The sequence below is a fragment of the Bos taurus genome, chromosome 17 (genome assembly GCF_002263795.3).
Source record: "Bos taurus isolate L1 Dominette 01449 registration number 42190680 breed Hereford chromosome 17, ARS-UCD2.0, whole genome shotgun sequence".
Classification (NCBI taxonomy): Eukaryota; Metazoa; Chordata; class Mammalia; order Artiodactyla; family Bovidae; genus Bos; species Bos taurus.
Window position 1 is genome coordinate 46,353,393 of NC_037344.1, and position 24,990 is coordinate 46,378,382.

A 24,990-nucleotide genomic window follows, 5' to 3' on the forward strand; every position below is an offset into this window, starting at 1 on the left:
CTGTCTGGTTTCTCAGAGTTGGACATACTAATTGTTTATTTTAAAATGTTTGTTTGGCATAATCATTGGAATTTATTGTATCTAGATTGTGACAACTAGTCCTTGATGAATTAATTATTTTATTGTGAAAGCAACTGCTGGCTTGATAAACACTTAGTGCTGTATTAAAGAAGAGGTGTTTCTTGGTGTAAGCATCTGTGCGCTGAGCACGCAGTTAGCAGGTGAGGCTCCTGACATTCACGGAAGCATGGGCTTGCACTCGGAAGCTCCAGGATGTTGAGTTTGTTAGCAAGCCATTTTTTTCAGGAGGCAGAAGGAGCTCTGAGCACTCTTTTCATCAGGCAGGACGTTTATGTATCTCTCCATGCTTTCCTGTTACCTTTGCTGAACTAAAGATACATGTGATTGTCCTTCACTAATAATAATGTATTTAAAAACTATTTTTAGAATTCTTTATGAACTGTGTATAAACTCTGCATTTTCTTAGCTTTTCCTAGTGGCCATAATATGGTTAGTTGGATGTGTTTCCGCTAAAGATAAACAGAATCTGAGATCAAATGCTGTGACGATGCCGTTGAACGAGGGCAGGCTCCTCCCAGCGTGGTTCTGGGGAGCCCCAGGCTTGCTCTGTGCCCTGGGCCTGGGGGGCTGCTGTACCTTCATGCCTTTAAGCACGTGTGAACACAAAACACATCAGAGCGCTTACCAACAATTTTTTTTTTTAATACAAATGCAGTGCTTGGTGTCTTTAATTATGCTTTTGAAAAACTAATTTATTCTTTCGGCAGGTAGTTCAGCACAGCCTTCTCTGGGCCTGTAGGCACCATGTGGAGGGAATCTTGGTCCCTGTAACCTTGTAGCAAGGGCCAGATGCCTGGCTTTCTATCCGAGGACATGGCTGAGAGGGCACGTGGTCGTGATTTAGGTGTAGTAGGAGGCAGCTTGACTCGGGGTGTGCATGGGCCACCAAGGAGAAGTCCAGGCATTTGACTGGAGCTGTGAGCAGGATGTTGGACGAGAATGGTCGTTCCATCTGTGGTATTAAGGGTGCAGGAACCCAGTCATGGTAGGATTCAGGAGGCATTTCCAAAAGCCAGATGTGCAAGCACACACCCATGTATGGTACCCAGAGACCTGGCAGATGCCTGGATGGCAGCGAGATGCAGAGCTGCCTGGTGGCTGAGGTTAACGGGCATATGGAGCAGTTTCTGGAGCTGAAGGGTGGTGTTGATCGGAAGTAAGGCGTGATAGACCAGAGGGAAAAGGTGTGTCTAGAAAGATGTTGAGAGAGGCTTGCAGGAAGACACACGAGGAGATGCCAGGATGGTTGGGACCAAGGCCTTGCTTTCCAGGAAATGTGCATAATATTAATAAGTGACCTGAAATTTGAGGGTGTGATGTCCTGCAGGCAGTGGTCCCTAGGTTCTGAGTAATTGACAGGGAAGTTTCCTGAGGGGCCTGGCCATGCTTGCCTTCATAAATCATGCAGTGACTGATGGCGTTCTCAGCACTGACCAGTTTTGGCAGGTGTGATTTCTCAGGTGAAAGTGTGCTGTGTGTTTGGTAACCGTGATTTAAAATGATGCATCTCTGCTGTTTACCAAGAGAACTCGAAGTCAGGCGGTATGGTATGCCTCTCATCTGTGTGAATTCCTCACCTTCTCCCATAGATGGTATTCCTAGAGAGACTAGATTTCTCAAGCCAGAGGTTGTTTAGCTTTTCAAGCATCCTGTGCAAGGATGCTTGTTAACTGGAAGCAAAAAGTTAAATGTTGTATTGCCTTCCTCTGAGCCAAGGATGCAATAGAAGACTGAGTTAATGGTGTGTTGATTTTTTACATGCGTCTTACCTCAATGTAAAAAAAAAAAGCATAAATAAGATTTTTTTCAGCAAATGAGAAATAAATCCATTTAAAATTATAAGATGTACAATGCATCCAAGAAACAATAGTTGGGATTTTACTGTGATCAATAGAAAGTGTTCGTTAAGAACCCACATGGTGTCAAGTAGACATTGTGTTTTACCTCCAGGAGTCAATGGTTATTGTTTTAATAATATGTATTTTAAATTACTAAATTCACTTAATTTAATGTATATGTGTCTGTAACTTTGTGCTATGCCTCTGGAACTTCCCTTCCCCACTCCTCCCTTTTCTGTGACCTGTAGGGGTTCTTTCTTGATGATGGATTTTAAACCATCTCAAATTCCAAGAGAATTTTGTTAGGAAATGACATCAGTGATTTCTTTCCTTTGCTATCTTGCAAATTAATAAATGTTTTTCTTTATCTTGCAGAAAATGATGTTCATTATTATTTGTGTAGTTATTTTGCTTGTGATCCTTGGAATTATCCTAGCAACAACATTGTCATAGCAACCGTATCCCAAGAGCCATTTGTCCTTGGAGTCAGACCACATCTGCAGCAAATCAGCATCCTCCCATTTCATGAATGAATCCTAGACATTGTGACATGTGGCATTGAGTGCTGATATTTTATTAGTGAATTCAAGGAGAGAGCACAACAGAATGTATTGTTCAGTGGAAAAAACAGAATGGATGTGATGCGTTAACCCAGACATCCTTGGACTCTAAATAACACAGCACAAACATTTAACAATGTGAGACTTGTTTCAATGGCCTTAAAATAAGGAATCATTGAAATTTTCAATTTTTTTAATATATTTCAGTGTTAAAAATATGTATGTGAATTAGGAATATCTTATGTTATGAAGTTATTAGATTTCATGTCTGAGACTTTCTTCCCTCTCCCAGCTAACATGCTCATTAAGAGACATTTTTGTACTATGTTTCACTCATGTCTGTTTATGTTTGCAAAAATTATTTTTATTATCACAGAGCTGTTTTGTAAGATATCTATAAGTTTACATGTTTATAAATTAATTGTTTAATATATTAACATCTTAATTTACTCCGATTTTATGTATTAACTATTGCCTTTAAAAGAAGTAGGAAAGAAACGTCATGATGTCAGAGCCATCTTTGCACAGTTGTTTACACAGTTTGCCATCGGCATAGAAAACATTGGTTGCAAAGTACCCCAAAAAGCCTTTCTAGTTCCTTCTGTTGAAATTGATTTATAAGGTTCAAATCTGCCCAGTACCCTCCAGGAAAAGCTCGATTATTGTACTCAGCTTCCTCTCTACCTGTTCCATTACCCAAGATAATAAATTAGTTACTGCAATGTAAAGACAATGGTCTCTGCTTTCATTCTTTACAAAATAAGGTTTGTGTTTCCCTGTTCACACTAATAATGTCTGAATTTAAGGTGGTGATAAAATCAAATTTTAAACTCAAGGGGATCATTCCCAGACATTAAGTCATTCTTACATGTACAGATCACCTGAATGTTCTTGTTACATACCTACTATTCTGCTGAACTTTAAAAGTTAATTCTCAAAGTTTACAGGAATCCGTAATTAACATTTGTATTACTTCTTAATTTTTTAAAATTATAATGTGCTTTATATTTAGACTGTAAAATGTACGAAATCTTATTAGCAAATGGGCATCTATATGATAGCAAGTAGTCAAAACTTTAAATGAATATGTGAAGGATATTAAAAATATAGTTATCTCTTGTTATTTCTGTATGTGATTGTGTAAGCTCGTGACTGTAATTTAACATTGTCTGGCTTGAAAACTAATATATAGACACGCCTGATTGCAAGCTGTAAGTGTGAATTACAGAACCGTGTAGAAGCTGTGCTCCCTCTTGAATACAGTTACGAATTTCACGCGTTCATACTTTATACATCTGACTGCTTAGCTCAGAGTCAAGTCTGTATGTGTGCATTTTATTTTCTTGCTGGTCATTACTGTGCAGTCAGGATTCCTTTAGGAGTCTTCTGGCTCCAACATATATGTTTCTTAAATCTTTAGCCCATCAGTGAGACAGGCTCCCTTGTTGCTGCTTATGTTGATGGCATGACTTGTCCTGAGGGAATTTAACTATCCAGCGATCATGCTTGTGTCAGGGTGACTTTTGTACAGCCGTTGTCCATATGATGATGTGCACGCGTGGAGACACTTCATGCTCCCCACGTGTCCTGCTGTCGCTTCAAGTAAAGTCTTTTTAGCCCCCACTCCTCATAGCAATTCTTCTTGTATCTCTTCAAGACATTCTTCCTGGATTTGAAACACCTACTGAATCTGTGTTTTATATAGTTGAAGTTATGAAACCGCTTCTTGATTTCTACTTAAGGTGTTTAAGTTCACCAGGTAACCCATTTTGTATGTCTAAGCCTCATGTACCTATTTGACATCGGATTTTTAAAAATACATATACAGGTTCACTTGTTACTTTTTAAATCATTTCTTGAAATGTCATGTTTACATTAAAAAAACAAAACAAAACAAACTCAAGAGAACCCAAAAAAAATATTTTACTTTCTGCCTTGTTCATTTCTGGAAAGATTTGGGGGGAGATATTTTATTGCATATCCATAAATAAATTGTTAAAAGAATATTACCTGTGGCTGTTATTATGTGTAATGATACAATGTAAGTTAATAATTTTAGGTGTTTTTGGTAAGTTTTTGATTATTTGGTGTTACCAACTTCTGTGGTTTGGCTGTCACATATTAAGAAACCCACCTGGTTTCTTGCTGTTGACAACAAATGCTAATTTAGGGAATTTGGCTTTGCATGCTTCTGCCAATTTGACATGTTCGTATTGATAGTTATTAACAGGGCACCCCCCTCCACTTTCTTATTAACTGGAATTTCCCTAATCCATAATCCTTACTGAATTCTAATCATGTGGAAAAGTGGTGTTCAAAATCTGGCATGTAAAAGAAAGAAAAATAAGCTAGTTCTGGAGAACATCAGTTCATGAAGGTTGGACACCTCTCCACCCCCACTCATGTATTACCTCTAACCTTCTCTCTTTCTTTCCTTTCAAGCTGCAGTCTTGACAAGCACACTCAGTAATTTAGTGCCTTGGTCTATATTTTTTAAAGACTATGAAGTTTATCGCCTGAGTTTCTTAGGTTCACACCCTGGGGAGTTTCCCAGGGAGGCTGAGGAGGAGGCAGCCCCCCAACTTCCCTCGGAGGTTTGTCTGGGGTTCCACAGGGCACGATCACCACCCACCTGCCCACTGCACCTTGGAGTTGAGAGAGAGATCTTCCTGAGATTCAGACACCCACGCCGCTCCAAGGTCTCCACACCAGCTCTGTCAAGGGGCATCCTTGAAATGGCTCCCACAGTGGACATGGGGGTGCTGGGGGGTGGGCAGAGCAGACATCCAAGGACAGGGCTGGGTTGCCGGGCCTCCGATGCCCGGGGGCCACCTTGTGGGTCAATGAGCAGTCGCATCCTTTCCAGGACCTCTTCCAACAGTTTTAGTTAATTTCTTCAATAAATCTAAGCTCACATCCTTTCATGAGTTAAAATGGTGGGGCCCGCAGGTCACGGGGCTTGGGTTGGAAGAGCCTGGGTCACAGGAGGGACCCTGGGGGGCTCAGGGGTCAGGGTTGCCCAGGGATTTTGTCCCGATTGTGGGTTGGGGCCTGGTTCAGGGGCTCCAAGGAGATCAGGGGGGCCTGGATAAGGGTAGTGGGGAAGGCCAGGAGTCAGTCCGCATCTTCTCATGGCAATGACTCGTGTGCTTGTCAAGGGCCCCCTGTGACAGCTGAGGCCTCCCCAGCCATGTGTCCCCCCCCCCGCCCCCTCTTTCTAGGTTACTATTTCAGTGAACACAGCAGCACACCCCCCCACCCACCTCCCCCTCCTCCCCTCCCCTACACGAAGGAGAACATCAGTGAGAAGAATCGACTCCAGAGGGAAACAAGTCCAGAACCAGCCTCTGGAGGGCAGCTGAGCAAAGCCTGGGGCTTTGCTTGGTTTTAAAGTGTGAAACCAACACGGTACGCACAGGACACAGTCTTGACCTCATCCAACCCTGGTTCCCGCCTTTGTTAAGATCCAGTGTTCGGTGTGGATGAGACAGCACATTTTGGGGTTTCAGTGCAGCAGGAGCTCTGGTGAAGCATCCCATGTCCTAGCTGCAGTCAGGGTGAAGATGTGCCCGTGTTTCCAGAGAGAGTGCCATATGGACAGCGAGCCATTTTGTTTTCCTTTGAGGCAACATCCAGTTGTCATCTTCTGACTCACATCCCCTGAATGAGCAGATTCCTAAACCAGGAAGATGGTTACAGGTCCGGTTGTGGGAAAGGGGTAAGTTCCAGAAAAGGTGGCATGATCAAGGGCAGGGCCATGCGTTAGTAGGTTCAGCCTGCAAGCCTGGGACTTATGTTGACTGCAAAAAAAAACACAACACACGACCTGAAAGTTGAGAATGATGTTTTATTTGGTGGCTTTACCGAGGATGTAGGCTGGGTACAGCCTCTTAGATCGCTCTGAGGGACTGCTCCAAAGAGGTCAGGCAGCAGCCAGGATGTATTATGAGTTTTCGCTAAAAAACATGTAGTCCAATGCTGAAAGGTTAATGCTCATTACAAAACCAGACATCTCAATGATCTTAGTGATTTTCTAGGGATGGGAAGATGAAAGAGTCAGGGCTCAGTGAAATTATTCCTTTAATATGCACCTCAACTATCTAGGGCCAGTATCCTGCTTTTCTCCATCCGAGTCCCCTCAGGCTGAGTGGCTGATGCCTTGACTGTGGGCAACATTCATTGTTTACTAGAATGGCAGGCAATATGTATTTTTAACTGAAGCATAGTTGATGTATGATGTTCCATTAGTTTCTGCTGTACAGCAAAGTGACTTAGTATATGCACATATATACATTTTTTAAAAAGTATTCTTTCACATTATGGTTTCTCAAGGATATTGACTGTAGTTGCCTGTGCTGCACAGCAGGACCTTGTTGTTTATCCATCTTATATACACTAGTTTGCATCTGCTGACCCCACGCTTGCAGTCCTTCCTTCCCCAGACCCTCCGCCTTGGCCGCCACAAGTCTCTCTTAAGTGAGTCTGTTTCTGCTTTGTGGATTGTTGGTGTCATATTTCAGATTCCACATGTAAGTGATGTCATACGGTATTTGTCTGACTTACTTTGTAAGATAATCTCTAGTTGCATCCATGTTTCTGCAAACGACAGTATTTCATTCTTTTTAAGGGCTGAGTATCTTCCATTGTTGGAGAAGGCAGTGGCACCCCACTCCAGTACTCTTGCCTGGAAAATCCCATGGACGGAGGAGCCTGGTGGGCTGCAGTCCATGGGGTCGCTAGGAGTCGGACACAACTGAGCGACTTCACTTTCACTTTTCACTTTCATGCATTGGAGAAGGAAATGGCAACCCACTCCAGTGTTCTTGCCTGGAGAATCCCAGGGACGGGGGAGCCTGGTGGGCTGCCGTCTGTGGGGTCGCACAGAGTCGGACACGACTGAAGCGACTTAGCAGCAGCAGCAATCTTCCATTGTATGCCAGTACCACATCTTTATCCAGTCTTCTGTCGATGAATACTTAGCTTGTTTCCGCATCTTGGCTATTGCTGTGAACATAGGGGTGCCTGTATCATTTTGAATTAAAGTTTTCTCTGGATAATATGCCCAGGAGTGGGATTGCAGAATCATATGGTAATTCCATTTTTAGTTTTTTGAGGAACCTGCATGCTGTTCTCCACAGTGGCTGCACCAACAGTGTAGGAGGGTTCCCTTTTCTCCACACCCCATCCAGCATTTTTCGTTTGTAGACTTCAATGATAGCCATTTTGACTGGTGTGAGGTGATACTTTGCTGTGGTTTTGATTTGCATTTCTCTAATAATTAGTGACATTGAGCATCTTGTGCCTGTTGGCCATCTGTATGTCTTCCTTGGAGAAATGTCTGTTAGTAGGGATGTTTTTATCAGAAAGCTGTGTCTGATATAAACTGGAGATCCCTGGATAAATAAATAGAAGTGCTTGCCACAGGACCCAGGAAACTAGGGGTGGCTCTGATGCTTTGGTTGAAGGGCAACTGCTAAGAGGTTTCTGTCCTCAGTGAGGAGACCAGTGTTCCACAGTGAACAGCTTCCTGTGGCCACAGCTGCTTTGTTCAAAATACGGTGACACGCTTCACGCACACCCACTTGACACTCATCAGAAGTCCTTCCTCCGGTAGTCAGATTGCAAAGCAGAGTAGTGAGCAGAGTATTTTGGGCAACATCTCCGCAGAGGTAACATCAGCCATGCAGACATCCTCTTTTTGGGGAGAGGTCTCCCACAGATCTAACCTCATGGCAGAATTTCCCTGTCCAGTTCCTGGGACCGTGACGTGTGGAATTGGGATGATCCCTGCAGCTGTGGGCATCTCCGGGGCTGTTCAGACTGGGCACTTTTCATGAACAGACACAATCCGCCAAAAAGTGAGTGCTTGCAGCAGTCAGACCACCCACCATGCCACCCACAGGGGAGAATTTGCCCGCTTCCTCCACCTCTAAGAGGATGTGCCTTCCTGTTGGGTTGTCATTTTTTCATGATGCAGAACAGAGTCAGGGCAATGGGTGGAGAGAAGGGAAGAGACAGGAAGAGAGGGGGAGGGGCTTGCGTGCTGAGCTGATTCTAGCACATTCCATGGGAAGGAAAACTAGGGTGAAACTGGTGAAGAAACAAGGTAGAAAACAGACCCAGAGGCTGCTGCAGTAGTTGAACGGGAGAGTAAACCAAGAAAGAGGGACTGACAATTTCTGGAAGCTGGGTGCTAGGAAGGCTGCCAAAATCGGGACTCCCTGTCCACTGATGGTGAATAGAAATATGGAGACAGCATTTGGAGGAAATATGAGTGGCTTTTTTCTTTTTGCCAGGCAAGGGGGAGAACACAGCAGGCTGGCACCTCAAGAACTGTGCCCCCTCTCTGGGGAATAGGGAGAGGTTTTTATATCCTCATGAAGGTTTTGCATTTTTTTTTTTTTTCTTTTTCAAGATTTGAAAACAACCACAGCTGGCATCGGGCGACTCAGCAGCCGGGTCTGGTATCCCTGAAGTTATCAGCCCATGACTTTCTGAAATGCAGAATGCTACAAGAGAGGGTAGGGGGAGAAGGATGCCAGGTGCAGTGTATAATCTAAATGGAGTCAGAGTAATTAGCTTTATGATGGACAAGTCCAGCTACAAGTGTGTGTTAGTAGTAGTACTAACCAAGATTACATAACTCTTCCAGGGCTGTTTGGCTGCTGCTGCTGCTGCTGCTAAGTCGCTTCAGTCGTGTCCGACTCTGTGCGACCCCACAGATGGCAGCCTACCAGGCTCCCTTGTCCCTGGGATTCTCCAGGCAAGAACACTGGAGTGGGTTGCCATTTCCTTCTCCAATGCATGAAAGTGAAAAGTGAAAGTGAAGTCGCTCAGTCGTGTCTGACTCTTAGCGACCCCATGGACTGCAGCCTACCAGGCTCCTCCGTCCATGGGATTTTCCAGGCAAGAGTACTGGACTGGGGTGCGATTGCCTTCTCCGACTGTTTGGCTGGTATGTGCCAAAGGCTGTTCACTCAATTCTGTTTTTGCTGTAACAGAAAGGATATTTTCCAGGGGAGGTGGGCTGGGGTGGGGAGTCAGTGAGAGGTTTCTAAGTGTGGAGAATTGGGTTCAGAAGGAAAGAAGATGCTCACAGGAATAGCCACAATGTCTCCAAATCTGAAACTCTTCCAGAATAAACAGTAGATTTAACAAGTAATTCAACAAGATTGTTATGGTTTATGAATGAAATGCCTGAAATCTTTTTCTAGAAGCATGACTAAAGATTGGTATTCCTTTTTATTCTGCCTGGTTCATGAGGAGCATCTTCCACGAGGGCCCTGGCACCCACACAGGTTACACTAGGCTAGGCTAAGTCCCTTCAGTCATGTCCAGCTCTTTGTGATCCTATAGACCAAAGCCCGCCAGGCTCCTCTGTCCATGGGGTTCTTCAGGCGAGAATACAGGAGTGGGTTGCTGTGTCCTCCTCCAGGGGATCTTCCGAACCCAGGGATTGAACCCACATCTCTGACGTCTCTTGCATTGGCAGGTGGGTTCTTTACCAATAGGGCCGCCTGGGAAGCCCTAGGTTACACTTAATTCTCTGAATTCACAGAACAGTTAATGCATTTCTTTTTCTATGATTTGCCACACTTGACTTTATATTTTCATTGTGGAAGAATGAATGAACTGATTTAAGGATAAACCCCAAGGCCTAGGGACACATGCAGGGGGACTGGGAAGTGGGGCTGTGGAGTGTACATCCCAGTCTCCTCACTGCAGCACATCCTACTCATCTTTTTACCCCCGTGATACCTGGGGGAGGTCCCCCAAGGAGTCAGCAGAGCCATGATAGTCTGGGCAGAGCCGTGATAATTATCCATCTCCCAGCTACAGAGGGGATTGATAATGTATTGATAGTCTATGACCATTGCTTGTAAGCAAAATTCACCAAGGTCTTTGTGATCCTCCAAGGGATGGTTTGTTTATTTGCAAAGAAGAAAGGGGCAATGGGGGGCAGGCAGTGCCTTCTAATCCCACTCCCCTCACCCTGCTAGGACCCTCATTTGTTTAAAATCCTGCTTGCTTGCTCTCTGATGCATTTCTCTCTCTCTCTCTTTTTTGCGTTGTTTATTTATTTGGCTGTACCCGGTCTCCGTTGTGGCATTCGAACTCTTAGTTGTGTCATGTGGCATCTAGTTCCCTGATCAGGGATCAAACCCAGGCCTCCTGCATTGGGACCTTGGAGTCCCAGCCATTGGACCAACAGGAAGTCCCTCTTTGGATATATTTCTGATTAATGAAGATTGATGCATCTGTAGGAAAGGAACAGTTCAGAGAAATAAACATCAGTGTAACCTGTGGTCCTCATTTGAGCAAAATCAAAGGTAAATGTTTTTGAGCTAATCAGATAACTTTGACTCACAGGAGTGCCTGTGAGATGATGATTAATTTTGTTGGATGTGACACAGACATGGTATTATGTTAATTACAAGTCTGTGTCAGTTTTAGAAAAGCAAATGAACCTATTGACACAGAAGAAACAGATTCGTGGACACAGAGAACAGACTTATGGTTGCCAAGGGATTGGGAGGAGGGAAGGACTGGGTGTTCGGGGCTAGCAGGTGCAAACTATTATATAGGATGGATCAACAACAAGGTCCTCCTTCTGTATAGTACAGGGAACTATATTCAGTGTCTATGGAACCCTAATGGAAAAGAATATGGAAAATACATACATATATATATATATGTATTACTGAATCAGTTTGCTTTAGAGCAGAAATTAACATTGTAAATCAATTATACTTCAGTAAAAAAGACAGCAAACAAAAAAAAGAGCACAGAGAACATCCTCTTCTCCACCTCTTCAAAGGACTGACAGCCTGAGTGTCAATGCCTGGGCAGTATCTTGTCTTGCAAGACATCAAAGGGGGAGGGAAACCCTTAGGCTTGTGAAATGAAAATATCTCCCACCGCATCAATAAACAAGAAATGTCACTACCATCAGCGATTTCTGGCCTCCAAATGTGAATGGGGGCTACCCCAAACTGCGATCCAGCAGATGCTTCCACCCCTCACAGTGATTGCTGAGGAGCTGGTGAACAAGCAGCCTTGCAAGAAGCAAGGTGAACAAGCAAACATGATTGGCCCCAGGTAGCTGAGGTGCATAGGAAAGGAGTGAATTCAGGGAGCCCAGAGGCTTCCATCTTCCCATACATAGAATGCTAAATTCCTTCACTTGATACCTGATCTTTGATGTTCACTGCCTGCTCCCCTTGTTGCAAACTTGTGTATAGCCTCCTGCCTCCTTGAAGCAGTTTTCTCAGAGTTACTGACATGTTGTCTCCCGGGCTTGGAGTCCTAAACATTCCCACCAAATAAAATAACTCTCTACTTTCAGGTTGTAAACAGGCCTCTCTTAACCTCTTGCTGTCTTGTACTTTCTCTCCCATTGAGTTCTAAAAAAACAAAAAAATCCAAGTATGATTGTTCTCAGTTTGGGAGGAATTCCTGGTTTGGGCACACATAGACATCAGAATCATGCCTGTGAATAGATGGGCTTTCTACGTAAATGCATTAATATGGGCTCAGCTCAGGGAACTGGCCCAGGACACCCTGAAACACAGCATCTGAGTCTCATCACTCTCCTCCCCAGTTCCATGAAAGCCCACTCAGGCGGGGTCTGAATTAAGTGTTGGCTCCCTAGGGCTGCATGAGGGGCCACTGGACAGGATTTCCTGTGACAGAGAAATGTTTCTTTGCCTTTACAACATTGTATTAGTCTCTGGTGAACCACAAAATAATTCAGGTATACATAGATACATATGTATATATTCTTTTTCATATTCTTCTCCGTTAGAGTTTACTATAACACACAGTTCCCTACACTATACAGTAAGATCCTTGTTTATCTGTTTTATGTATAGTAGTGTCTATCTGCTAGTCCTAAACTCCTAATTTATCCCTCCTGCCAAGTCCCTTTTGGTAACCATAATTTTTTTTTATGTCTGTGAATCTATTTGTTTTTCATAAATAAATTTGTGTCATTTATTTAGATTCTGTATATGAATGATATCATATGATATTTGTCTTATCTGAAATACTGTGATCGTTTCTAGTCTGCCCATGTTGCTGCATTATTTCATCCTTTTTATGGCTGAGTAATATTCCATCATAATATCCATTCCTCTTTTGATGGACACTTAGGTTACTTCCATATCTTGACTATTGAGAATAGTGCTTCTATGAATATAAAGGTGCATGTGTCTTTTCAAATTAAGAGTTTTCTCTGGATATACGCCCAGGAATGGGATTACTGGTGAAAACCCAACCTCTTTTTTTTACATATAGTGTATACATATTGCATGTGTATGTATAGGTACACATTTATGTGTATGGTATTATGTTTGTGTATGTATACATGTGTATTTATATGTATGTATATGCATATATATGTTTATATGTATGTATATGCTTATGTGTATATGTGTATATATATATGTTTTCTTCTTACAGTAGGAACTGGTTTAAAATTTCTTGGTCTCTGAATCTTCCCACATATTTGTAGCTACACGTGACACCCAACATTTTCCCCTGTCCTGAGTCTTTCTGGAGGCACCACCCGGGTCTGTCTCACCATAATTGGAGGTATTTGGAAGATCTTTCCCAGGCACCTTGAAATTCCCTCACAATCTCTCTGGGAATCACCTTTCAGAGGCCACGTCTCCCGTCCTCACTCTGGGTTAGGGATGCACATGGGCCTGAAGACCTCGGGAGAGAGCTGTAAACCACCGAGAGCAGTGGGACCCAGGTGAGGCCAGTGGATGGGCGCAGACCCTACTTGGAGGAGTCCGCACACACTCACTCCTGCCTGCAGGGCCACCGTCCTGGCCTTCATGGTGCAAGTCCCTTTTGCTTCTCTCTGTGGCCATTGTCATGTCGCCAGTTCCCATTACCCAGCACCCAGGACTGTGCCAGGAACAAAACGTGCTGCCTGACGGCAAAGAGCCCATCACCCGATGTGCAGCAGTCAAAACATGAGCCCCGAGGTTTGCGACAAAGAAAGGGTGTGTTTGCAAGGCAGCTAAATGAGGGGACAAAAGAACAGGTCTCAGATCCTCCTCCCGGAAGGTGAGGGACTGGAGCACTTAAGGAATGAAGAATAAAGCAGCTGGGTGGTACCAGGTGTGGGGAGTGTGGGGAAAGGTGATTGAAAAGATGGGCATCGTCGTGGTTCTGTGCAGGCAAAGCTAAGCAACGTTCAAAAACAGATGCTCCTAGCACCATCAGGCTGCCCAGGTGGCTTAGTGGTAAAGGATCAGCCTGCCAAATAGGGACATGGGTTTGATCTCTAGGTCGGGAAGATCCCCTTGAGGAGGAAATGGCAACCCACCGCAGTATTCTTGCCTAGAGAATCCCATGGACAGAAGACCCTGGCAGGCTACAGTCCATGGGGTCACAAAGAATTGGACACAACTGAGCAACTGAACAAGATAGCACAATCTGAGGGCAGAATTTTCAGCCCTCGCTGTCAAAAGGTCACAAAGCGACACTCACACATGCCCAGTTGGAGGGTGGTTGGTTCCAGCCAGTCTTAACCAGATTCAGCTCGAAATTGAACACAGCTGACTCCAAATTCCTGGGGCACCATTCAGGGCAGCATCTTACTGTTCAGGCTACATGATGTTTGGAGGAGACACATGACCTTGATCGGTGAAGGCAAGTGAAGTGGATTTGATGAATCATTACCCCTGGTTTCAAGCCCAGATAGAGGAAGGCTGTCGGCAGAGACAATGTGCATCCCTTCCGGGACTGAAATGACCAAGGGGGCTGCTTGCTGGTGGTGCTCAGCCAGCAGTATTTCCAACCCTGGCTCTGGACGCAGGGCTGTAGCCCTGGGCAAGGTGGACGGAGCTCCTGCCTTGATCTGGGGGTCCAGAGAGGGAGGCTGACCGTGGGCAAGTCAGCCAGGGCAACACCCTTTCAGAGCGGGACAGAGGCTGTGGGGAAATGGAAACCTGGTGCTAGGAGGGAGAGTGGCCAGGTATGGTGAAGATCAGAGCCAAGGCCACGCCAGGGCAGGGCTGTCTGAGGACATGACTCACCCTTCTCGGTCATCACAGAGCACCGAGCTGAGCTCCCTGTGCTAAGCTTCCCACCAGCTAGCTATCTTACACGTGGTGGTGTGTGTGTGCTCAGTTGCTTCAGTTGTGTCTGACTCTTTGTGACCCCATGGACTGTAGCCCACCAGGCTCCTCTGTCCATGGAATTTCCCATGAAAGAATACTGGAGTGGGTTGCTATTTCCTTCTCCAGGGGATTTTCCTGACCCAGGGATTGAACCCATGTCTGCTGCCTAGCAGGTGGATCCTTTATCACTAAGCCATCTGGGAAGCCCCAAACATGCATTAATGTACGATATTTGTTTTTCTCTTTCTGTCTTACTCCATTCTGTTTGACAGTCTCTAGGTCCATCCACATCTCTACAAATGACCCAGTTTTGTTCCTTTTTAATGACTGAGTAATATTCCACTGTCTATATGTACCACATCTTCTTTATCCATTCATTTGTCTACTAGTTTCTTACAGGGCACACTGAGTGTTGGCCATGGTAGGGGATGGCAGACAGCCCCAGGCTTGGTTGCAGGTCCTCTGTCCCTTAAGAAAGGAAGGGAAGCCTATCATGACCTCAAGGAAGAGCCTGGGAGCTGAGTGAGTTTGCTGAGGGTCCTGGTTGCTGGGTTGCTGTCAGGCCACAGCTTGTTCCACATTTTAGTGATGTCACATAGCCCAGGGGAGTGGTCCCTGCCTGGGGAGGGGGTCATGTGGAATTGTCAGGAGTCCTTTTCAGAATGCTAAAAAACCTATCAGAAATGACATATTTACCTAAGATAAACAGAAATGACTCATTTATTTATCCTTTTAATCAGAGGATTGATATTTATGGGGCTCAGAATTTATAGGTATGATTGTTCTTCATCTCAATTTTCATTATTGCTCATTTCTAACAGGTTAGTATCTTCAGTTTTGACTTTATAACACAGGTATTAAGATAGGTGGTTTTTTTTTTTTGAATATGCAAAGGGAGAGGTTTGCTTCTTTAAAGAAAACTGAGGTCTCACAAGGGATGTAAAAGGCCTTTTAAATAAATGAAGATAGACATCATAATTCCGGGTGGAAAGACTCAATATTTCAAGAGTAAATTTTCCTCCAATTAGTTCTGAAAATGTTGCCCAATGTATCTCAAATTCATCTAGGAAGATTAAAAAGGACATTTCTGCCAAAAAAGAAATATAAGGGAAGGATTTCCCATAAATAACGTTGAAGTGTGCTGTGACAAAGTAATAAAATAGATACTGTATTGGTGGCAGGATCGATGAGACCCATGGTGGAGAATAAGGAGCTGCTAAGATATCAATCTGAATGGAACTTTCCAGCAAAGAGTGTTAGCAGAACTTGATAACCTGTTCCTCTCCAACCCCGTGCCAGCCTGAGTCCGCTAGAGTGGACCTTCCTTAGACTGACCCATCCATGAATCAGAGCTAATGATATTAATAATAGTCCCTTCCTTGAGGGGGCAGGGATTGATTTTGAAAATATGAATCCTTTTGAAGGGTGCAGATAGTAAGCATCCAACAAATGTTCTCTTTTCCATCCTACTTTGAGTTTCTCTCCATCTTGCACAAACTTAAAAAAAAAAATACTTTTCTTTATTTTAATTTTTAATTTATTTTTAAAAAATTATTTATTTATTTTTGACTGCATGAGGGTTTTTTTTTCTCTAGTTGTGGGAGCAGGGCTTACTCTCTAGTTGTGGTGCACGGGTTTCTCATTACGGTGGCTTCTCTTGTTGCAGAGCTCGGGCTCTAGGGCTCAAGGGCTCAGCAGTTGCCGTGTATGGAGTTAGTTGCTCTACAGCATATGGGATCTTTCAGGCCCAGGGATCGAACCTGTGTCCCCTGCATTGGCAGGTGGATTCTTATCCACCTGGTCCAGGGAGGTCCCACATGTTGAGGGGCAGCTACCCGTGTGCCACAACTACTGAAGCCTGTCCTCTAGAGCCCAGGCTCTGCCACAAGAGAAGTCACCCCAGTGAGAAGCCCGCACACCACAAGTAGAGAGTAAGCCCTGCTCATTGCAACTAGAGAAAGCCCATGTACAGTAACAAAAGATCCAGTACAACCAAAAATAAATGAATAAAGTTTTTTTAAAAAGAGAGAGAAACTCCCAGGAATTCATGCACTGTCCAGGTCATGGGTCGCTTTCCCATCTCTGTGCCTGCTAAGCTGGCTAGAGAGATGGGATGGTGATGCCACTTGGGCATCCTGGTGCCCAGAGCTGGGGAAACCCCCCCAAAATGCACACAGCATATTGGGGGTGCCTTCTCCCTCAAATCAGAAGGCCATTAGTAGAAAAGGGGAAATGCATGCTCAGGAGGAAAAATCAGGAGACCTTCACTAGTGGAACCTCAAAAGCCAGCAGCCTCCTGGGTAAGACTCATGTGGTCACCAGAGGCCCCAAACCCAGAAGGCCCCGCACTAGGGGTTCAACACGCTGCAGTCTCTTTGTCTGTCCTGGGGCAGCCGTGACGAAGCATTGCCGACTAGGCGGCTTAACTAGCAGGAATGAATCCTCTCACAGTGCAGATGCCGCAGGGCTGGCTTCTACTGGGGCCACGAGGGAGACTGTCCTGAGCTTCTCTCCCCTGCCTGCAGATGGCCCATTCCCTCCCCACCCCCGTGTTCCCCATGTCTTCATGAGTCTCCTTCCTGCACCCTGTCTGTGCCCAAATTCCCCCGTTTTCATAAGGAGAGCAGTCATGTTGGGTTAGGGGTTCACCCTACTCCAGATTGACCTCATCTTAACTAATTCCATCCACAAGAACCCTATTTGCAAATAATATCAGATTTTGGGGGCCCTGAGTTTTAGGGCTTTGACAGATGAAATCTAGGGAGACAACCTAGCTCATAACGTTTGCCATCTTATAATTTGTAGTCATTTTGTCCTTGAGTGGGTGTCTTGTGGGGTCTGATGGGACAATGGAGTGATTGCTGCGGGCTTGCCGTGCCCTCAGGTGGTCCCTCTGCCTCCTTGGATGGGTTCTCAGGTGGCCTCAACACCTGAGAACACCTGTGCGTTCAGTTGTGTCCGACTCTTAGCGACCCCATGGACTGTAGCCCGCCAGGCTCTTCTATCCATGGAATTCTCCAGGCAAGAATGCTGGAGTGGGTAGCCACTCCCTTCTCCAGGGGATATTCCCGACCCAGGGATCGAAGCCAGGTCTCCTGCACTGCAGGCAGATTCTTTAACAACTGAGCTACCAGGGAAGCCTCTGCACACCTGGCCCCTCCCTACCGACCCCCACTCTGTGATGCCCAGCCTGCTGCCCTGTGGCCCCCTGGGGGCTGGGCTATGCACAGAGTGTCAGGGTCAGGTGCACGCACACTGCAGGGTCTCAGGGGGGCCTGGCAGTGGCTGGAGGGTGAGCCCTCACCTGCCCCCTGTCTGGGTACCAAGTGCACCCCAACATGGAGGATGCCAACATTTAAGGGGTCACCGTCCAGAGTAGGCTGGGTCATTGGGTCCGTGGAAAGGGGGACTGAGTTTCTTGCACCTGGCCAGGTCTAGAGGCTGGTGGAAAGTGGGCTGCGTGCTGAGTCACAGGACAAGACCTCCCAAACCTGTGCAGACCTGTTCTCACCATGAGAGTATTTTCATGTCCCAGGAAGCATGACATTAAATAGCAAATAAAGATGCTCTGATCAACAACAAGGTCCTGTACAGCACAAGAAATATATTCAATATCCTGTGATAAATCATAATGGAAAAGAATATAATAAAGAATGTGTATATGTTGTATAACTGAATCACTTTGCTGGACAGCAGTAATTAGCACAACAATGTATAGCAATGCATGTGCTCAGTCGTGTCTGTTTGTGACCCCATGGACTGTAGCCCACTAGGCTTTTCTGTCCATGGAGTTTCCCAGGCAAGAATACTGGAGCAGGTTGACATTTCCTCCTCCAGGGTATCTTCCTGACCCGGGATTGAACTTGAATCTTCTACATCTCCTGCATTGGCAGGTGGGTTCTTTACCCACTAGTGCCACCTGGGAAACCCTATATCCTTTGCTCGGATTCACTGATTGTTTATATTTTGCCTCCATTTCTTTATCATTTTATCTATCTATCTATCTACCAGGGATCAAACCTGTGTCTCCCACAGCTCCAGCATTGTCAAGCCTTATTAAAAAATAATAATCATGAATTAAAAGACTAAAAAATAAGACACCATGATGGGTTGAGAGGGACGCCACACAGGTGGGGCAGTGTTATAATTTAGTGCCTCTAACAGCCAGTTTTTCTGTTCTGCACTTCCATTTCACACTTAGCCCCACACTTCATAGAGAAGCCAGAGGGAGGAGGTGAGATGTCCACATGACAGGTCGTGGGAAGCCACTGAACAGAGAAGCAACACGCAGAAGCTCACGAGGAGCCTGGGTCCTTATGGGGGGACCACGTTGCCCTCTTCCAGACAATGCCGCTGACCTTCTCAGTGATGGCTCTCCCCTTTGAGGTCTCTGTGTATGATCTGTAAAAGCAGAGGCTGGAGCCTCTTCTCTGCAGCTGTGGAGGGTCTTGCCAACGATGAATTCATGGGCTTGGGAGGAAAGGAGAGACACAGATGTGTTTACAAGGAGGCACTGGGCAGAACCAGGGGACCAGCTGGGTATCAGGGATGAAGGACCAGGTGTCTCCATTGAGGGAGATGCTGGGATGGGGTCCTGGCTATGGTGGAGCTGAAAACCCTCCTGGGGATGTATTTTCATTTGAACAGGGAGTTGCTTGGCTTTCTCTCAAAGAAACAAGTCTTGAACAGTACACTTCCAGATGACATCACCTGCTTCTTTCACTACCTTCTCCGTTGATGAATAAGCTTGATTGAGTTCAGTTGAATGATTAGTTTTCATAAATTCTGAGACGCGTTTCATTCCATCATTGTCACTCCAACGATGGTATCTTTCCTTGACTCTGCTCTCTTCTCTGGGCCTTAGTCTCTCCACGGGTAAGAAGGATGTTGGGTTACCCAGTGCCTGTGGAGTCGGGGAAACTTCTAGGGTGCTGACACTGTACCCATGGAGGACATGGAGCTGACCCTCTGTGGGGGCGTGGGGTCCATTCCAGGAGGACATGTCACACTCCACATTTGTTGCTTATCTCAAAAGCTGAAGGTACTGAAGCTTCATGACAACACCTGCAGATCAACTTTTTTGACTTAAAGTTACCTTTGGGAAACCTGTTCAAACCATCAATGCCCTGGGAGCAGGCCCATCACGTTGTCCTGGGAAATAAGAGGAACTTCTCTTCCAGGGATGTCGAACAGCCACAGCTCATGTGGTCTTAAAAATGCACTTAGGCAGAGAAAGACTAATATCATATGATGCTGCTTATGTGTGGACTTTTAAAAAAATGGCACAAATGAACTAAATTTACCAAACAGAGTCACAGATGCAGAAAAAAAAACGTGTGGTTACCGGAGGGAAAGAAGCAGGAGTAATTGGAAGACTGGAATCGACATATACTCACTACTATATACAAAATAGATAACCAGTGAGAAACTACTATATAGCATAAGCCTCTGGGTCTTCCTGGGTTTTCGCTGCGATTTGCTCTCATGGTCTGCAGAGCCCTGACTGAGCAGCAGAGGGCGCTCTGTCACAATCCCTGAGTCCAGGCTCTTTGCCCAGCTGTGGAATGTGGCTTCTTTTTCTCCTTGGCAACTGTTTTCTTAAAAACCCTGGGTCAATAGAATCTGTGTCAATCAAATCCCATTTCTCGCTGACCTGTGCGACCCTTTAAGAGCTGTTTATCATCGTTTGTGAAGGCGGGCCCCTTCCGACTTCAGGCCTCCAAAGCTCGCAGTACATGAATAATCCGCAGACAATGGTTACCTGTAGGACGGCACCGTGGAAAACATCCCCGCCGCGACCGCTTTTGTAAACTGGAGCCTATTCAGCCCTGTGAAGGATCCCAAGACAGCAGGGGGCTCTTTGGTCAATAGGTGGAATAAAACGCTGGGCCAGGGCTTTCATAATCGCGGCCTCCTGAGAAGGCAACGGGAGGGAGTTTCCCACAATGCTTAGTGGCTTCTCCTAATCCTATTGGAAATGGGGTGGGGGGCCATGGGGAAAGGGATACCTAGGTGACCAAAGCAGGAGCCAATGATTTAGTGATGAGCTTGTCCGCAGGTCCTGAGGGGGTCTGAGCCCCTGTGGAATTCCCAACATTCAAGCCACACAAACAAACCACCTGTGCTCCGGACTCACTCTGCCCTGGCCGCTGTCTTGTTAATAATTCTCCCTCGGGGGAAGCTGAGGTCAGCCAGGTGGTGAAAGAGGGTGACCTGGATTCTTCAGTGATATCATGTCCTGAGAGACTGGACCCAGTGCTTGCAGTGCTGATGTGTGATGGGGTTATGTTATTCTTGTGGACTGATGGGAAGTGGTCTGGGGAAGCAGCAGCGCAGACCATGCTAGCGCTGGGATGCCCCTCAGCCCACCTAAATAAAATAACTCCAGAACATGAGCTGCAGGAGAGGGTTGGAGTGGGGCTGGATGGGGGAGAACTTGAGGCTCTTTTTAAAAATGTAACTACACTTGATTTACAATATCTTGTTAGTATCAGGTGTACAGCCAAGTGATTCAGTTATACGTACATACCTCGTGGCTCAGCTCGTAAAGAATGCGCCTGCAATTCAGGAGACATGTGTTCGATCCCTGGTTTGGGAAGTTCCCCTGGAGAAGGGAAAGGCTACCCACTCCAGTCTTCTGGCCTGGAGAATTCCTTGAACTATATAGTCCATGGGGTCGCAAAGAGTCAGACACGACTGAGTGACTTTCACTTCACTTCACCTACATACACACGTGTGTGTGCTTGCTAAATCACTTTAGTCGTGTCTGGCTCTTTACAATCCTATAGACTGTAGACCGCCAGACTCCTCTGTCCATGGGATTTTCCAGGCGGGAATACTGGAAACCGGGTTGCTGTGGCCCTCCTCCAGGGGATCTTCCCGACCCAGGAACCGAAACTGCACCCCTTGCAGTTCCTGCATTGCCGGTGAATTCTTTACCACTGAGCCACTGGGGAAGCCCTATACACATGTATATGTTCTTTTTCAGATTCTTCCCCCTCATAGATTATTACAAGATACTGCATATGGTTCCTTTGTTGTTTATCTCAGTCTTCGCTGGTGGTTCAGACAGTAAAAAATCTGCTTGCAATGCAGGAGACCCGAGTTCAATCCCTGGATTGGGAAGATCCCCTATTTTATATATGGTAGTGTGTATCTGCTAATCCCAACCCCCTAATTTATTCCTCCTCCCCTTTTCCATTCAGTAACCACAAGTCTGTCCTCTGTGTCCATGAGACTGTTTTTGTTTTATAAATAGGTTGATTTGTATAATTTTTTAGATTCCACATATAAATGATATGATATTTGTCTTTCTCTTTCTGACTGACTTCACTGAGTATGATAATCTCTAGGCCCATCCATGTTCCTGAAAATGGCAGTATTTCATTTTTTACGACTGAGTAGTATTCCACTGTGTGTGTGTGTGTGTGTGTGTGTGTGTATGAAACTTGAGATTCTTGATGGTAACCTGGGTTTGAATGGTTGAACTTGAGTTACCACCCAGGTGTGTGGGGGGAGGGCTGTCAGAGTCAGGGTGGCCCTCACTGAAGGAGTGGGTGCTGGAGATGTGAGGGGAGGTGCCAGGGGAGGAGGGATAACTGAGCCCCAGAGCCATGAGTCTTGCTTGAGGAACCTAATGTACAAAGGGGAAGAGTTGCAGGCAAGACCCCATGACGCCGACACTCAGAACTTAGACAAGAAAGACAGATCAAGACAAAGAGACTCAGAAATCTGCTTGGTCAGAGAGTGAAAAAAATGAAATAATGTCAAAAAAGCAGTTCTCCCCATCAACAACTTTTAAAACATTTTTTCAAACGCATAGAAATGTGAAAAAGTTGTGCCACCAGAATAGGTCTGCCCACCATCTAGATTCTAAAATTAGCATTTTGCTGTGTTTGGTTTAACATAATTTTATCCATTATACTACCCATCTATCAATTAATCTTATTATTATTTTAAAATTGGAAGCAGCTTTTCAAACTCCAAAAGACCATACAATTGAAAATTACCCACTCATGTTAGTCTCCTAAAGTCTTTTCTACTCTGTTGGATAAAGTGAAAGTGTTAGTAGCTCAGTCATGTCTGACTCTTTGGGACCCCATGGACTGTAGCCTGCAAGGCTCCTCTGTCCATGGAATTTCCCAGGCAAGAATACTGGAGTGGCATTTCCTTTTCCAGGGGACCTTCCTGACCAGGAATCAAACCTGGATCCCTGCATTGCAGGGGGATTCTTTGCCATCTGAGCTACCAGGGAAACACCCATTTGGGTAAAATGTGAAATGTAGATCAAATCTTCCTAATGGTAAAAGTCATAGCAACCAAAGTTGCTCACAATTAAATAACATTGTTTCAAGAGAGCTGCTATGAGTTCAGGGTAATGAAACTGGGTCCAAATGAACAAACTCCTGAGAGGTGCACCCTTCCCCATCGATATTTATACTGTCCTGTATATAAGCCGCTGTCCTCTGGGATTTCCACATATGGGCTCATCCCAAGCTCACACAAGCCAGGAGGTGTCCAAGTGTACAATCTGATTCTTACCGTACAATCAAAGAAATTGAGGCACAGAAAAATTAGTTGACTGGCCTGGTCAAACAGCTGGTTTGTGGCTGAGCAGCACTCACCACCTCCCCAACCCTAACCCCAGCAATTTAAAGCAATGAGTTAGCATTGTTTTACATACCATGTTAGCTATGATTTTTAACAAATGATACTGCCAAACGTTGGTGAGGATGTAGGGAAAGAGGCGCTGTTCATGGGAACACAAATTGGTACTTCCTAGAAGGCAATTCAGAGAAGGCAATGGCACCCCACTCCAGTACTCTTGCCTGGAAAATCCCATGGACGGAGGAGCCTGGTAGGCTGCAGTCCATGGGGTCGATAAGAGTCAGACATGACTGAAACGACCTAGCAGCAGCAGCAGCAGAAGGCAATTTGGCTTACCATGGTGGCTCAGACAGTAAATCCTCCTGCAATGCAAGAGACATAAGCGATATGGGTTTGATCCATGGTTTGGGAAGATCCCCTGGAGAAGGGAATGGCAACCCACTCCTGTATTCTTGCTGCCTGGAGAATCCCATGGACAGAGGAGCCTGGCGGTCTACAGTCCATAGGGTCACAAAAGAGTAGTACAAGACTGAGCGACTAAGCACAACACACACACACAGACACACACACACACACACACACACACACACACACACAGAGAAGGCTATTAGACAAAGAGAATCCAAAGCCATGAAAAAGCCTACAGTTGGTGGATCTAGGTGTCTTGTTCCCAGGAATAAATTGCTGTGAAAGCATGAAAGATGAGCAAGCAGCTTTATATCCAAGAAAATCATGCAGAATTAAGTGAAATATTAAATAATGGGAGGCAGATAATACATAAGTTACAGACGGTTATAACGATGACAATATTCAAACATCATGGGTTAAGGGAAAGTGTGAATTAAGTAGAACCAACCAGGTTACAGAATAGACTCTAGGGAAAACAGAATAAAGTAACAATAATCTTCCCCTAATGTAACATGTATAGAGAAGATACATATAGTAAATATAATATACATAAAATACACATAATAAAATAATATCACAAGATAAACTGGAAAGGTTGGTACTAAAAATATGAACAATGGTTCTTTCAAAGTGGGGCTTTATGGGTGGGAGAGGCTTGTTTATAGTTGGGGCTTGTCTTTGGGCTGTTTTTGTATTTTCTACAAATGTCCAGCAAAAATGTGTGAAAGTGAAAGTCGCCCAGTCGTGTCCACCTCTTTGCGACCCCATGGACTGCCAGACTCCTCTGTCGGAGGAATTCTCCAGACAAGAATACTGGAGTGGGTGCCATGCCCTTAGCCAGGGGATCTTCCCAACCCAGGGATCAAACCCATATCTCCCACATTGCAGGCAGATTCTTTAACATCTGAGTCACCAGGGAAGTCCAAGCACAAATGCACCACCTTAGGAATCAGAACGTCACCCCTACATTCCCACAATCAATATAAAGAGAAGGTCACTGGCTCAAAATCTCTTCTTGATTTTGAGTGCAAGGAAATTCTGGGATGAAGGGGGAAGAGAACCAGTAGGTGGCGCCAGAGGGTAGCTAGTGTCTCGGGCTGCAGCAAGCGCTGGTAGGGACAGCCTGACCCGGGAAAGTCTCAGGTACTTGGAGAACTCACGTGCCATCAAGCACTATTTACAATAGCCAAGACACGAAAGCAACCTAAATGTCCATCAACAGGTGAATGGGTAAAGAAGTGGTACATATACATGTACTTGAAGTACATTTGTTGGTTTTTAATTTCAAACTTCATTATATATGCATATGCATATACTGGGCTTCCCTGGTGGTGCAGTGGTAAAGAATCCTGCCAATGTAGG

General features: G+C 45.2%; 1 protein-coding gene across 3 annotated transcripts in view; it reads left to right on the forward strand.

Moving 5' to 3' along the window:
- The window catches only part of STX2 (syntaxin 2), a 66,473-nt gene that overhangs the window by 36,675 nt on the left and 4,808 nt on the right, over window positions 1–24,990 (forward strand). The window contains exon 10 of one of the 3 annotated variants that reach the window (XM_003587140.5): window positions 2,295–4,483. The exons of the other annotated variants lie outside the window; for them this stretch is intronic. Coding sequence (XP_003587188.1) covers window positions 2,295–2,372 — 78 coding nt within the window. The 3' untranslated portion in view covers window positions 2,373–4,483. Of the gene's footprint in view, window positions 1–2,294; window positions 4,484–24,990 lie in introns of those variants that run through there. 3 annotated transcript variants of the gene reach the window in all.